This window comes from Venturia canescens, chromosome 4 (assembly GCF_019457755.1).
Source record: "Venturia canescens isolate UGA chromosome 4, ASM1945775v1, whole genome shotgun sequence".
NCBI lineage: Eukaryota > Metazoa > Arthropoda > Insecta > Hymenoptera > Ichneumonidae > Venturia > Venturia canescens.
Window position 1 is genome coordinate 18,095,123 of NC_057424.1, and position 14,524 is coordinate 18,109,646.

Here is a 14,524-nt window from a genome sequence, read left to right on the forward strand (position 1 = left end):
ATTAACCACTTCGTTTCTATCTCGCTCTTTTCTTCTACGTTGCCTATTCGAGAGCCGCGCCTATTTTCCAACGGAACATGCAACTTTTTATTCACCAATAATGTTCGCCCTCTCTCTCTCTCCCTCGCTGATGGATCTTCACTGTAATTGCTTTGGCCATTGATAAGTTTATTATCGTGAGGAGAACGATATTACTCGTGGGGCTTTTACGGGTATGCGGGCGAGAGTCTTGTGATTATCGATCGTGTATACGTTTGTACCGAATTTTAAGCGGCCAACAGTGAGTATGAACCGTTGGTGAGATATGAAACGGGAGAATGCGAGAAGGCGAGAGAACGAGACGGAGATGGAAGAATATTATTCATAGCCGGGGATAGGGCAGCGCACGAGTGCAGTAGGGAATTGCACTTTAGGGCATAACGGCATATTGGAGAATGGTCGCGAGCGTTGCCGAGTCGTTGCAAGAATGAAGCCAGGATCCTCGAGGATTGTGCGAGGAGGAAAAGGATCACAATGAAGACGGAGAAGAAGTGGATTGAGCAAGAAAGAGGGAGAGAGAGCGAGAGAGAAAAAAAAAGGAAAACGGCTAAGAAAAAGATGATGAAGGAGGAGAGAATAAAGAGGACAAGGGGAGAAAAGGAAAAAGAAAATAATAAGCTTCGCGCGGGAGTCAATAGGGCGCAGGAGGACTAGAGAAAAGGTGGAGAGCTTCTCTCTCTTTTCGTGCCCATTTTCAATCGAGGAGGTGAGCGAACGAGGAGGCCGCCGGCGAAATATAAGAGAAGCCGTGAACTCGTGAGTTCGAGAGAAAGAGAGAAAGAAATAGAGATCCGTCCATCGTCGCCGAGCGACCAGTTCTATGACTAACAAGTTTGCACTTTAGCGCATAACGGGGCATTCCCAGTGTCCATAGATCATGCTACGTGACCCACGGATTGCGTGGGCTCAACGCCCCGCAATATACACATATTCGAGTACCAACTATTCAGACTCGTTGTTCCTTCATCCCCCGCCACCCTACACGGCTCTCACGAATTGTGATACTCGTGTGCGCGTATCTCTCTCTCTCTCGGTCTGTGTGTATTTAATATATTGTCATACACACCTATGGGAATTGGAAAATCTGTCGAGTTGATACTACATTAGTTCAGGCCTGTAACAACCGTTTCTCCTATATTTTCATATGTATATGTATATAATTATAATATACAGGGTGTCCACCATAAATATTCATTATCGTCAAGTTTGAATCGCGACTGAACGTTCGGATGAAAAGTTTTATGAGTTTTGTCGATCGAGTCCCCTACCGCAAAGTTATGAGTTTCTCGATCAACGAATCCTCGTGCTTCTATCTCGTATACTGACGAAACGGTTGAAAATGCGACAAAAATGACCGAGACCGTCATGTGTGGAGCATCGAATTTCCTGCAAAAGTTCTTCTGACAGTATTGTTCTATCCTCGATAGTTCGCTCTTCCGAGCGGCAGAGTAAGTCTGCTTTTCAAGCACCCTCTTCGATCAGCTCCGAGGATTAATCTCTTGAAGATAGACGAACCCTGTTGATACCTCTTCTGAAAAAAAAATTCATGAGCAACGCTACTGTTCCTGTGGATTTATGCTACATTGATTTCAACGAAACAAAACTATTAACCAAGTTCGTAGGCACACGCAGTAATTACTCGATCATTGAGACGTCTAATGAAAAAAAGATGAGGGGACTTTCCAGCAAAAAATAAAGTGTCCGAGTGAAGTTAAGGCGAATAATAAACTGCGTTGAGACACCCTATATATGTATGTAAGGGTCGCAATGTCGAGGCAAAGACACTCGAGGCTACCATCATCTGCAACGGTCCAATCCTCGTATCTCGTTAGTTGTTGCGAGCGCACGCAAGCAGCACCGATTTTATAAGTTTTTTTCTTCTTATCGTACCTCTGCTCAACGAAAAGCCTGAAGCATGCTTCATCTGTTTTTTGTGAGACTTGAAACTCTTGAAGTTTGACCTACGACATTCCAGTTGATGAGCGTGGATCTGTGCCACTTGTGGGATAAGGAGATTGCGAAATAATGACAAAATTTTTCGTCGTCTGATCACAATTGTTGGCTCGAAATGGCTTTTTTCGTAGAGATCTTCTAACGACAGGGGAAAGAGAAGAGGAAGAGGAGGAGAAGGAGAAAGAAGAAGATACTCTTTCCCTGGAGCTTCTCCATTTCGCTGCTGATGCAAATGACTCCCGAGCACGAAGAGAATACGTACACAGGAGAGATCTCGCGCATGGCGCCAGTAAAACCCGACGGACGATACGATTCCCAAGTACCTCGCGCGATGGAGACGCGAGCTTCTCGTTTCCATATTTAATTATCATTTTTATCACCTCGAAAGCCTCCTCGCGCGCGGTGCTTAAGCTCCCTGCCGTCGGATTATCCGGTCAACAATTAATAACGGCAGAAGATCGTGAGCGTAAAGCTTCTCCTCTCTCTTTCTCTTAATGTTTCAGAGGAGTTTCTCTGTTGTCAGACTCCACTCGATGTGGCTCGTACCTCGCGCGACACGATAATTTACAAGATAATCGGATACCGCTCGATCTCGTTCGCCGGTACTTTGCCATTTATGTATTTCATTTTTTGTTTTTTCTTCTCTTCCTTACACTTTTCAAAATGCTCTCCTCCGAGTTCCTTTAAAAAGCTGCACTCCCAAGGATCGATATCTTGTCCTTGCTGATATAACTTTTTTCTCCCCATTTTCGCCTCGAATGTAAATGGCGAGCACAGAAAAAATGAGAGTTTCCAGATAAAATTGCTTTGCATCGTGTGGACGAAGGAAGGCCATCGAAGTCGAATCGATGACGGTTTTATCAGCGATTAATCTACGGAGGTAAAACTGCACATTTTTTCATTAGAATATATCAAAATATTTTTTTGACGAAGTCAGAAAAATAAATTGGAAATTCTTGACCAATTATTTGCCGATATTTTTCTCACCGCAATTTCGCGTCGGTGAACGTGAATTTTTTCCTCATTCTCGTTCGAGATTGTTGACGAGTGAGACAAGATCCATTGCTCATGGATAACAACATAAACACGATAAGCCGAGACGAAGTGAGAGTCTCGTCGAGCGGGGACGAAACAATTAATCAGTGCGTGAGATACGGATCGTGAAGAGACGAATACAGGGTACGGGGGTTAGACAACTGCCTTTGCTTTCGTTCCCCCGGCCCCCGATGTAACTTCGGCCAAGTGCCTCGAGTGCAAGAAATGACGAGAACGAGGAATCCCTTTATCAAGAAGCGTCTCGAAACATACGCCAAGATTCGGAGTCGCGTTTGCTCGTTGAGAAACACGAGTAGCGCGCGCATTTACGAAGGCCACGGGGAGAGAATCGAGATTACAAGGATGAAGAGAAGGAGCATCACCACCACCACCACCACCACCAGGAGAAACATGGAGCCGTCGCTAAAATTGTTCAATACCGGACAACGTTACCCACGAGAGTTGCGTGTTAGTCGTGTCCTTGAAAGGAGCGGGGTCGTCACTCGCCTTTTGCCACAGGTAAACGACCATTGGAAGCCGTGACACGCACGCATCCACTCTTTTTCGTTATTTTCATCTTCTCGTCGCCTCCTCCATCTTCTTCTTCTTCTTCTTCTTCTTCTTCTTCTTCTTCTTCTTCTTCTGCATTTTTATCTTTTTCTTCTTATGTTTTGGTACGCTTCTTCCCTTTTTATTATTTCTTCTGTTTTCTCAGTTTCTTCTGTTCCGCATGTACCTTCTTTATCTGCTTCTTTTTGTCATTCTTCTTCTATTTCTCCGTGTTTATTTTCAGTTTCATCTTCTTTGCTACTGCGCCTTTCAATGTCTCTTTCGCTTCTTCTCTCCTTCATCCTGTTTCTTCCATTTCTTCTGCTGTTTCTTCTTTTTCTTCTTGCCGGTTTCCTGTACTGCTCGGATTCCCGAGTCCGCTTGAATCTTTCACGGAGCGAATCCTGATCGGGAATAATCTCGGGGTCTCCTTATCTCTCGTACCAATTCCAAACGCTTGATATAGAATCCTGGCTCTCCGTACCGGTGAGAAATGCATCGCTTCCGGATTGCTTCGTAGCAGGGTGGAATTTTGTAACATCGGTTCGCGCTCTCGATCGTACGCACACAGACGCACATTCAACACGTGTACGCACGTATCAACGAGAATAGATGTGCAGAACACCCGGTATAGAAGCTGCGGGATGCTCTCCTTGGCTTAAGCGCGTTGATGCTCCGAAAGCTCCCCAGAAGGAAGGGAGAGACTGTGGTCGAGCGAGACGCTCCTCCAGTGGCGCCACGCAATTGTCAATTAACATTTTTACCGACGTCCAAGTAAAACACGAACGTTACGGTCGCTGGACTAGAGAGCAAAAGAGAGAGAGAGAGAGGTAAAAAAAATAAAGAAGCAACCACCGACTGGCGCAACAGGGCCACATCAACGGGTCGAGTACCACGCGCCTTGCCGCTTTTTCTTTCTCTCTCTCTCTCTCTCTCTCTTCCTCACTTGGATATATTTCATTATGATTATGTGTCCGATGAATTGCGCTCTCCACAGAAACCCCCCTCCGACTTACCGCAGACTAATACCACACTCGAATAGCCGATATATATTTTTTTTCAATTTTTCTTCGGTTAGATACGAGCGAATATTTCCTCCTACTCTTGAGTTTTGCCTCATAAAATGTACATCGCCCCGTGGGCATGCGGGGAGACAGTACGTTATTAAAGGCCTCTTAGCGAATAGTGTATTATTATATTTTTTTTTTTCGTCGGGATTTTTTTCGTCTTGCGTTTCTCGTTGAGACTTAGCTATGATGCTATTTTAAGCCTGCACAACAACAGCTATATACGTCTCTCGAATGTGAGTCAAACTCCGGTAGTTCCTCCGCCTGCTTGTTTGTTCTTCAACAGATTTTTCTATTTCCTCCATTTCACGACATTTTTTCCGATGCCGAGCAACGAACGCGAACAATAACCAAGACGCACGGGGAGCCGCATTGAAAAACTCGCGTCAACTCCCAGCTTGGAATCGTCAGAGACGCGTTTCCATTGACTTTTCCGAGAAAACCTATTTCATACGAGGAAAGAACGACGGACGAGGGAGAGAGCGAGAGACCGGAAGGGTCGAAGAAACACAGAGTGCATAGACGTTATGATGGAACGTCACAGGTAGCCTTTTGTCAATGTAACCGGCCTTTTTGAACGAACTCTTTGAATATACACCATTGTTCCTACAGGAATAAAGTGTCGAAGGAATAGACGGCAAAGGAGTTTAAGTTTTCTCCGTGGTTCAAGTTCATGCGCTAACTGGAGATAACGAAGAAGAAGAAGAAGCGCGACGCACCGAGAGCCGATCTACCACCACGCACTTTTTCCTCTTTTCCCTCCCTCTTTCTCTTTCTACTTCGACCAACCAAGTTTCGTCGAGTTTCGACGAATGCTCGCCAGAAGGAAAAAAACGTAAGAGTGAAAAAAGGAAGAAAACGATACTTTGTAGATTCTTCGAATGGCAATAAAACGAGCGGAGCAAAGTCTTCCCGGTGCCCCGACTGTTTACACCTACCTACACCTAATAATTATCACCACCGAGGAATAACTCAGAGCGCGAACCACGCTTCACCGAGAACAGCCCAGTCACAGATACCCGCATACAGTCAACTCTTGTATACAAGACGGATTAACAAAACAGGAATTTCAACAAAGAGCATCGCTTTTCGAAAATACTCTTCCTTCTTCATTTCTCCTTCCCTCAAACTCATCCTCCCTCCCGCTCTCTCTCTCTCTCTCTCTCTCTCTTCCTAAGGGAGAAATATGAAAATCCACTCACCCTATCTTCGTGATGAGCTTTCCGTGAACGTGAAGATACGACGTTATGAAGCGTTTGTTTACCTGTGAAAATAGAGGCAAATTTTCAGAATATATTCCACTGTAAATATTAGCATAGGAAGTCTCGCAAAAAGAGTTATAACATTTTTTCTCGACACTTCCGTACTGAGACGTGAAATTTTATCAAGAGTCGTAATAGCGGCTCGAAGCCAAATATTAAAAACAGTAGTAACACGATTTATTGAGAAACTGCTGCTTTTAAACCGGAAGAATTTCGAAAGCCACCGTAAGAAGATGAAAAATGTAATTAATGAAAAATAAAGTCTCCTCATTCATACACTGAATTTCAATTTTCAAATTTATACAATTAATAATCGTTTATTCAACAGCTGTTGATTTGATTAAACATTTTTATACCTCAACACTCGTCAGTTGTGACAGTTCTTCAGAGTCACTGTGAGAAAATTTGGAATCCCCAAGTCCGGTCGACGAAGTCGTTCGTCGGACTCTCCTTCCACCCGGGTGTATCCAAGTTTCTCGACGGAGGGCTCCCGGTGCGTTGTTCGCTCCCTCTTTCTCCTTCATTCTCGCTCGTTCCTTCCATTCGCGCTCTTCCTTACGTTTTCTTTCGGTCGATTCGTACTAGAGCAATAGTTTGAAAAAATTTTTTAGTGTTTGTTTTTTTTTTCCTTTGATCGGTACGTTTTTTTCTACACTATAAACTTCTTGGAGATTTAAAAAAAAAAAAAAATAAATTTTCGTCTACAGAGCCAGTGCATGAGCGAGTTTCGTTACTTTTCAAGCAAAAACTTCCATTTGAATGTTCGTTCAAAACTGTTCTATATCAAATTGAATAAAAGAAAAACGATGATACTCAAGCGTGCTTCGTTCGATTGTAGAAAATTACAATTTTTCTGCGTTCCAACTATAAAAATTTTTGCAGCCGGGAAAAAGTTTGATCGCAATTTTCGAAACGCACTTATCTCTACAAATGATTTTAATTTTCTCACTACTTCATGCTTGTGTATAAATTGTTTATCGCGACAGTTCCACATGTTTGTTGTGCAATGGAAATTCGACAGAATACGTGAAGAGCGGTTTTAAACAGAATTTCTAAGCACACAGAGATTTGTACCGAGTCTTTAAAGAAAAAAAATTGTTTCTACGAAGCATCGATGCATGAAAATGATTGTCGAAAAATTTACACAAAATATCGGAAATTACTTACATAATGAAGATACTGGCGGCAAAACGAAAATCATTAAGTTCATTAATCGAATAGTTGCTCGCGAAAAATAAATAATTGTCGTTGCGATTTTTTTAGTGATTGAGAAAACTTACCTTTTTTCTGTTTTCGTCAAAAAGTGCTATAAGACTTTCCCTTGCTGAGTGGAAAGGATTCGAGGCCATGAGAGATCGCATGTAGTAGTAAACCGCGTCCAACTTTCGTCGCTGCAATTGTAGCACAAAACACGTTGAGTTTGGTAGAAAGTAAACGGTTGTGAATGAAACTGCATGTCAAATAATTGTTGATTTTTTGTCCTAGGCGATCTAATAAAAATTAGATCGATTATAATCGAAAAGGAGGATAGAAATATGTACCGCGTAATGCGCAAGTAGAGCCAGTTGATTGTAAGGGCGGCCATTTTTCGGATTGATCTGCTGAGCTTTCAAATACCATTGTCTTGATCGTCCATAATTGGTCGTTTCATTAGCTTGCTCTTTGTACCGAGCGAGATCGCCGAGAAAGAGGAAAATTTTCTGGGCACTGACGAGTGCAAGGCCGATGAAGCCAAGTCCGTTGGGCGGTGAAGTCGATGCGAGAAAAACTTCGAGCTTGAATTTGTATTTTTTCTCGAGAACGGTGAGCAAATTTTCAAAATACTGTGTACCCTCGTCGATAATCTCAAGCATAATTCTTTTATACTGTTCACGTAGATCGTTGTTTTCTTTCGGCATTATTTTGCGCAGCATTTCAATCATATTGTAATAAAGAATTTTCCAAAAGTGCTGCTCGACGTTCTCTGTTTGACAGAATTTTATGTCACTTTCAAGCAAAATCTCCAAACGGTTGCGAAGCGTCAGACGGAGATTCGTAATCTTTTCCCAGTTTGAAGTCAAACTACCAGAACTCAGAACCCACTGCAGCTCACGATCAATCGTTTCTACTTCCAATAGTCGATAAGGATCTTTAGCTGAGCGAAGACTAGAACAACAATTATTTTTAAAATAAATAAAATCGATAAATTATTTTCTTTAAAATTACTATATTCAATTAAAAACATCCTTGTTTCCACTGAATTCCCCTTGAGTGATTCGTCTTCTTTGAGATTTTAATACTCGTGACATTGATTCATTGCTTTTATGGTTTATGGTGTATTTTCACTCGAATTTACTCTCTCAAAAAAGAAAACTTGGATAAAATTTGTGTCAATGCGATAGAAAACATATTCCGATGAAAATATGTACTCACACTTCCGAGCGGGGATCGTACCACGCGGGCCGAGAATTATTACCCTGCATTTGTTCAGTGACGAAAGGTACGGAAGGCCTAATACCAGAAATTCCGGCATTTCCAGCCTCCATTGGTGGCCCACGGTAAGGACCAAAGCTCTGATGGCCTGTGGGCGATATAAGGGTGTGAGAGTTGCAAGTAACCAGGCTAGGACTCGAGGCTTGGCACGTTGTGTCCTTGTCCCTGTAAAAAAATGTATAATTTTCGATGATTTCAATAGGACACAACACATAGACAGGAAAGTGTATAAACCTGACATAACCTAAATTTACCAGAAATGCAACAAGAATTCCATTTTATTTTACGATCTTATTCAATGTCTTCACTTTCAGTCGTATTCAAACTATTTGATAAAATTCACAGAACATCAAATCATGGACAAATGATGGATCATGCGGATTTATATGCTAATAATTTTGTGTCATCAAAATTACAATAGTTAGAGTGTTAATGAAAATCATTGCCTTACCGAAGTTGCAAAGATGAGTTTCGATTTCCAGTCGTTCGAACGATGATCGGCTTGTCAGGGTTGTTTGGATCAAAGAGTGTTTTACGCTGCTGTTGAGACTGATTATCCTGGCGCCCGCAATTGACGTTGGTCGTGTATCGAGGCGATGATAAATTTCTTTCGGTAAGAACAAGAACTCCCGGTGGTTGATGATTGGCAGATGGTTTGGGCAAAGTGGAGCTCGTTGTTCGAAGTGCATTGGTATTAGCGTGTGAACCAAATTGTCCGGTGGTGTTGAATTGTTGTTGACTGTTACTAATTGCTAAGGAACTTCTCGGCTCTTCTGGTTCGCAAGTTGAAACACGTTTTCCAGTTCTCCAATTTTCATCATTAATTCGCCGATTTTCCTCAACATTTCTTGGTGCGCCACGGTGATCTCGATCTCTACTGGACTCTCGGCTCCTCGGCATTCTGCCGTTTCGATTTTTTCGATTTCCCTCGTATCGTCTTCCATGACCATCCATTCGCTCATTTCCTGTAACTTCTCTGTTTTGTTGATTATTTGTTCGTTCCCGACTTTTACCATGATTTTCATTATCCCTGCTGCAGCTCCTGGAACAACAAATGCTCATTAGTACTAAAAAAAAATTTCATCACTGATTCGCAGCAATTCATTTCGGAACATACGAAAATAAATTATTTGACAATTTCACCCGAAAACAATGCTCGAACATTGAATTCGGCAATTTTAAATTTAATCCATTCCGAATGAAACCAATATTTACCGGTTTCGATTATCTCTCGCCCCCGAACGTCTCCTGTCTTTTCTCTTCCGTCTGAATCCAGAATCACGTCCTGAGAACTGATTGCTCGATGCAGCTGGACCAACCGAATGACCAGAAATACTGCCATTGTCCCGCAAGCTTGTAACCGAAGAGCTGCGACTCGGATTACGATGTTGTCCGCCTTCGTGGTCGTTCTCGTTTTTATTGTACAACGGAGTTTCAACGTCTTCGCTCCAATCGAGATTCGCTATCGAAGCCATATCGGGCAACGAACTGTATGGTTCGCTGCTCTTCACCGGACTCGGATTCAGGCTGTAACGTTCGTCATTCGGATCGCCACCGATCGAATTAGTTGCCTCTTCCGCATTGTTGTTCGTACGGTGCCTTAAGAAATAACAAGAGAATTAATCGACACAGCGTTTTTAAAAACAAATTTTAGGAGGTTCTGATTTAATTGCGTGGCGAAAAGATCTGTTTACATTTCCACTTTGGATTAATGTCTTACCACTGGTTATGAGTTTGATGATGCGGAATGGTAGAGGTTGAATTCGGAGATACGCTTCGTCTAGTCTGAATATCAGGAGGTTGTGGAGGTGAAGGTCGACGGCCTCGGTTCGTGTTTGGATGGACAAACAGATTTTGTGGCATCGAAACGTGCGTGTCGGCCCGACTGAGGCTCTCCATGCTCGTGTACATTGTACTGTTGCTTCCTCGACGTTCATAATGTCTATTCGCAATGTAAACGTTGTTAAAAAATATCGATAAAAGGCATTGAAAAAGCGATACAACGGAAATTCTTTTTGCGATTATTTTCACAGAAATTAGTCCAAAAAATTTCATCTAATTTCTGCAAATTAAATTTATATAATAAATGTGTTTAGACAGAGAAAAATCGATAACATTTTAACAATGGAAGTTCCAAAACAATCGGAAAGAACGATTTGCATTTTTACCGAGTGCTGTATTCCTGGCTGGGCGTTTGCGATCTGGAACTCGCAGCTGAATACTGATCTGGAGTGCCAGGTCTATGATTCACGATCGACGATTCCAATTCTTCGGTCGTAAGTCTCCCTCTTCCTCTACTACGAGCCGGTATTGTATTTGACCAAGAGGAATGAGGCGGTGGCATGTTGTTACGAGTCCATGAAGTGTTGTTGTATCCGGATGAGCCCTGAGAATTTTGGAAAAGTAGAAACACATGGAAATTCTGAGATCATCCAGCTCTGGTGAAAGATTTTCCATTTTTTAAAATTTGATTGGTAAACACCATTTGAATTTACCTGGAATGAAATCGTGCTCCCGTCCCAATCCTCGGATGACTTTGAAAATAACGAATTTCCAGGAGGAACGTCCAGGCCGTTTTTAGCCAAATATTTTCGTTGCAGCCGCGGTGGTAAAATATTCATCTTGTCACTCACCCATCGCCCCGAGGGTGGCTTCCTTTGAAACTTTTCACCAAAACTCGGTGGATCGACGCTTCGAGTGTCACGAATACGATTGTATTCGTTGGCATTGTTCGGCGTAGCTGCGAGTGGCTCCGAGCCCTTTTTTATAAAAAGAAACGAAAGTGAAGTCGTTTTTACTTTGGTTGAAAATTGTATTTTATTGTTTTATGTATAGAATGAAAAAAGTGTGAATATTTTGCTATCATTTGAGATCATTTTGCTGTCAAACGAATTTATGGTGCCTTGTCTTTCTATCACATTAGTTGTCTGAGCATAAAAAATATTAAAAAAATTATTTTCCATTCTATGTGCAAAAAAAATGTACTGTCACGAAGAAACGTAAATCATACCTGTCGAATTTCCCGAGGATAATCTCGACGACTGCCATAATTTCTAGCTGACATTGGTGAGTTTGATCGCCATTCGCGTTCTTCATTCTCGTTCGTATTACGATGGCCACCTCTGCGATTTCCCGAAAAACGTTTTCCCTGGTCGTCTGGTCTGTTTCGAACATTGTTGGTGCTCGAATCCCCAACTGTCTGTCTTCCCATTCGGTTTCGGTGTCCCTCGTTTCTGAAGCCACGACTCGAGCGATTGTCCCAATCTCGGTTGCCACTCTCTACTCGTTCCCTCTCCCATGCTATGTGAACATTTGCTTGTTGCTGGTGGGTAGACTGAGGAGGTGTTGGCGTTCTCGGAGGCGGTGATCTGCGCTCAACCGAGAAAAATCGCGTTTGCGTGAGATCACGATTTACGAATCCCCTATCATTTTATTATCACATTAGATACAAAATTACACTGACAAATCAATACAGTAACTCAGAACATTCGATTGAATGATAACACTCGAAACTCATATCATTGAATGAATATTTTTCAAAAATTTTACAACTAAGCTTCACAAATCCAATTTCGAGTGAAATAAAAACGTTTCAGCCCAATATAAGCTTTTTCTCGCATGGCCGAGAAGTTTCCTTATGCTGATCGAACGGCCTTTGTGAAATAACTTGACTTTCAAAAATCCTAAGCGAAAGAAATTTCTGAATAATACTTTCGATCACTATAAACTGAAATATTCTTGGTTCGATCTATTATTTTGTTACTTCGTTAGATCGTTCATCGTGTATTTATTACTTCGACTTTAAATTATACCTATTGACCACCCGATAGTTGTCCCTACCTTATTGTAGGTCTGTTTCCAAAACTTGGCAAACTCTTAGATTACTTTTAGATAATTATGAAATATTTTCGACTGAATTGGATCTTTTTAAGAACTCATTTTTTTATGAATCTTAGAAATACATTAATCAAAAACGCTTAGAAACTTTTTAGAGGGATTACTTACGTTTGAAATAAATCTAAGAAAAATTCCAAGATATTTAGTCAAAATTAGTTAAAAGAAAAAGTTAAAAATTCCAGAAATGATTGATAAAAAAAAAGAAAAACTTCAAGCCTGGTTCAATAATTGCACTGAGAATTATTTTTTGTGTACTTCATAAAGCATTTTCCTTACGAACGCAGAAGAAAGGATCAATGAATGAAATCATCCGGACAGGATAATATCAGTAACGTAGTTCACCTATTAGTTACATCCCGTTTGGCCAATGCCTCCTGGACTTTCTTGGGTACGTACAACGGCAGTTCCGGCTTCTTGCTTCTTCTTCTCCCATCGCCACCATGATGACTGGTTCTTACAGAATTGCCATCATCAATGCTACTTCTGTCCTCGCTGAAAGTAGCATCATTCAATTTTTCATTGGATTCTTGAGCTCTAACTGTTTCTCCTTGCTGTGTACTATTGAAATGCATGGGCCTGAGACGATCTTGAACCGAGACAGATTTTGTTCTCTCTCCTGAATTTGCCTCTCTATCGAAATCATCAGGAGCACGACCAGTTTTTTTCAGCGGCCCACTCCCTGGTGTGTAAATTAGCCTGGGAGGTGCCCGATTTGGAGCTGCGCCACGCATGTCACCAAATTTTCCTTTATCCGATTTGTAATTGATTCTGCTATCTGGGATTGACATTAAATAGAAAAAGATTGTTTAGTTTTTGGAAGAAAAATTACCTATTTTCACCTATCCAATTAAAATATGTGCAATTTCATGTATCGATTATTTCGAAAAAAAAATGAAAAACGGGACATTAAACTCATCAAGTTTATAAAAATTACTGTTTCCCAAATTTTTTGACACCTGCAACTCCAAATGATACACCAGATTGTTCCAGCAATTTCGATTCGTATATATATATATTAATAAAATTACATGAAAACTCTAACAAATTCATCAAGCACACGAAATAAATTATCACATGAAAAATGAATTGAATAAGAAAGAAAAAAAATGTTATTTACAATGAAAATTACGGAAGCGAAATTCAACGAAATTTTGAGGTTAGTTCGTTTGTTGGTCGTTCGAAATAATATATAAACTACACGATAGAACTTTGTATTCCAAAATCTGTGCGTTTCTATCTCTTGACACGTGTATTATTATTCGTAGCGTTATCACCAAGACTCCCGAATATTTTTTCGACGAATTACCTTGTGAAATATCTCCCCACTTTCTGCGTCCTTTGTCGTCGTTCGCCATATTGAAATTCAACATTCAAGGTGATTTTGGTGCATACACATACTACGATATAAATATGTTCACGGAAATTTTGCGCTGCTTCATATTCCAAACTATAATTTCTCGCATAAACGCATTTAGGTTGATAAACAATGGAATTTCTAATGATTGCTTTTGAGATGTTTTTGATTTTGTTAAAAAGGGGGAGACTAAAAATCTTATCACTGCCTGAACTCTTGATAATTCGCGCGCTGTAACAGCAGCTTGCGTTTGTCGGTCATAACCAAAGATAATATCGATAAAAATGTTGTTCATAATAATAATCAACTTCACGCGAATCCAAGATGATAATTTGTATTACACGCACATGTTACTTTGAAATTAAAAAACTGCAGATATTTATGGTAACCTCCATGTCGCTATAAAACTGCATAAAAATAGAGTTCCATTTGAAAGGTATACAGCAGAAACGTCGAGAATATTCAAATATTCGAATGACCATTCCAATGTCACATAACATTTATGCATTTGTGTCAAATGATGGACCTGTGCAAAAAAAAAAATACAAACCGAAAAAATCAAAACTCCACACCGAACATCATACCCTTAGCACCCTTAGGCTCAAAGTGTGTATGACGACGCTAACGGTCAAAATTTAAGAAAAGACTGACGAGTTCAAATATAGTGTGTTAAAAATTCTATCTATTACATTACCATTGTCCATCAATCTTATAAGATACGATTAATCAATAATTGAGATCTGGCAATTTTTATATACTGAAGTCATACAATAATAGAAAATATTTATAAAATAATTGAAACTATTGTATGAACAACTCAGTTTTTTATTCATTATACGGCATGTTTTGTAGCTGTTAACTTCCGGTTCGTAGTTTTATACGATCGTCCTTGCTCC

The 14,524-nt window shown here is 40.8% G+C and overlaps 1 protein-coding gene and 1 long non-coding RNA gene across 8 annotated transcripts in view; one reads left to right on the forward strand and one right to left on the reverse strand.

Moving 5' to 3' along the window:
• Smg6 (Smg6 nonsense mediated mRNA decay factor) overlaps positions 1-13,643 on the reverse strand; it is a 41,022-nt gene extending 27,379 nt beyond the window's left edge. For 4 of the 7 annotated variants that reach the window (XM_043416501.1, XM_043416500.1, XM_043416497.1 and 1 more), the window contains exons 1-14: positions 13,581-13,643; positions 12,617-13,049; positions 11,388-11,745; positions 10,873-11,136; positions 10,546-10,763; positions 10,098-10,319; positions 9,593-9,976; positions 8,829-9,419; positions 8,318-8,542; positions 7,447-8,050; positions 7,186-7,296; positions 7,073-7,084; positions 6,262-6,486; positions 5,846-5,907 (exon numbers count right to left, since the gene is read on the reverse strand). In XM_043416501.1, the coding sequence (XP_043272436.1) occupies positions 5,846-5,907; positions 6,262-6,486; positions 7,073-7,084; positions 7,186-7,296; positions 7,447-8,050; positions 8,318-8,542; positions 8,829-9,419; positions 9,593-9,976; positions 10,098-10,319; positions 10,546-10,763; positions 10,873-11,136; positions 11,388-11,745; positions 12,617-13,049; positions 13,581-13,629 (3,758 nt within the window). In that variant the 5' untranslated portion in view covers positions 13,630-13,643. Of the gene's footprint in view, positions 1-5,845; positions 5,908-6,261; positions 6,487-7,072; positions 7,085-7,185; positions 7,297-7,446; positions 8,051-8,317; positions 8,543-8,828; positions 9,420-9,592; positions 9,977-10,097; positions 10,320-10,545; positions 10,764-10,872; positions 11,137-11,387; positions 11,746-12,616; positions 13,050-13,391; positions 13,529-13,580 lie in introns of those variants that run through there. The other 3 variants (XM_043416498.1, XM_043416499.1, XM_043416502.1) reach the window with 3 other exon arrangements.
• Positions 4,559-6,188, forward strand: LOC122409164 (uncharacterized). Its single transcript, XR_006260620.1, has 2 exons — positions 4,559-5,187; positions 5,256-6,188. It is a non-coding gene; the product is annotated as an uncharacterized lncRNA (long non-coding RNA).
• Positions 13,644-14,524: the final 881 nt, after the last annotated feature.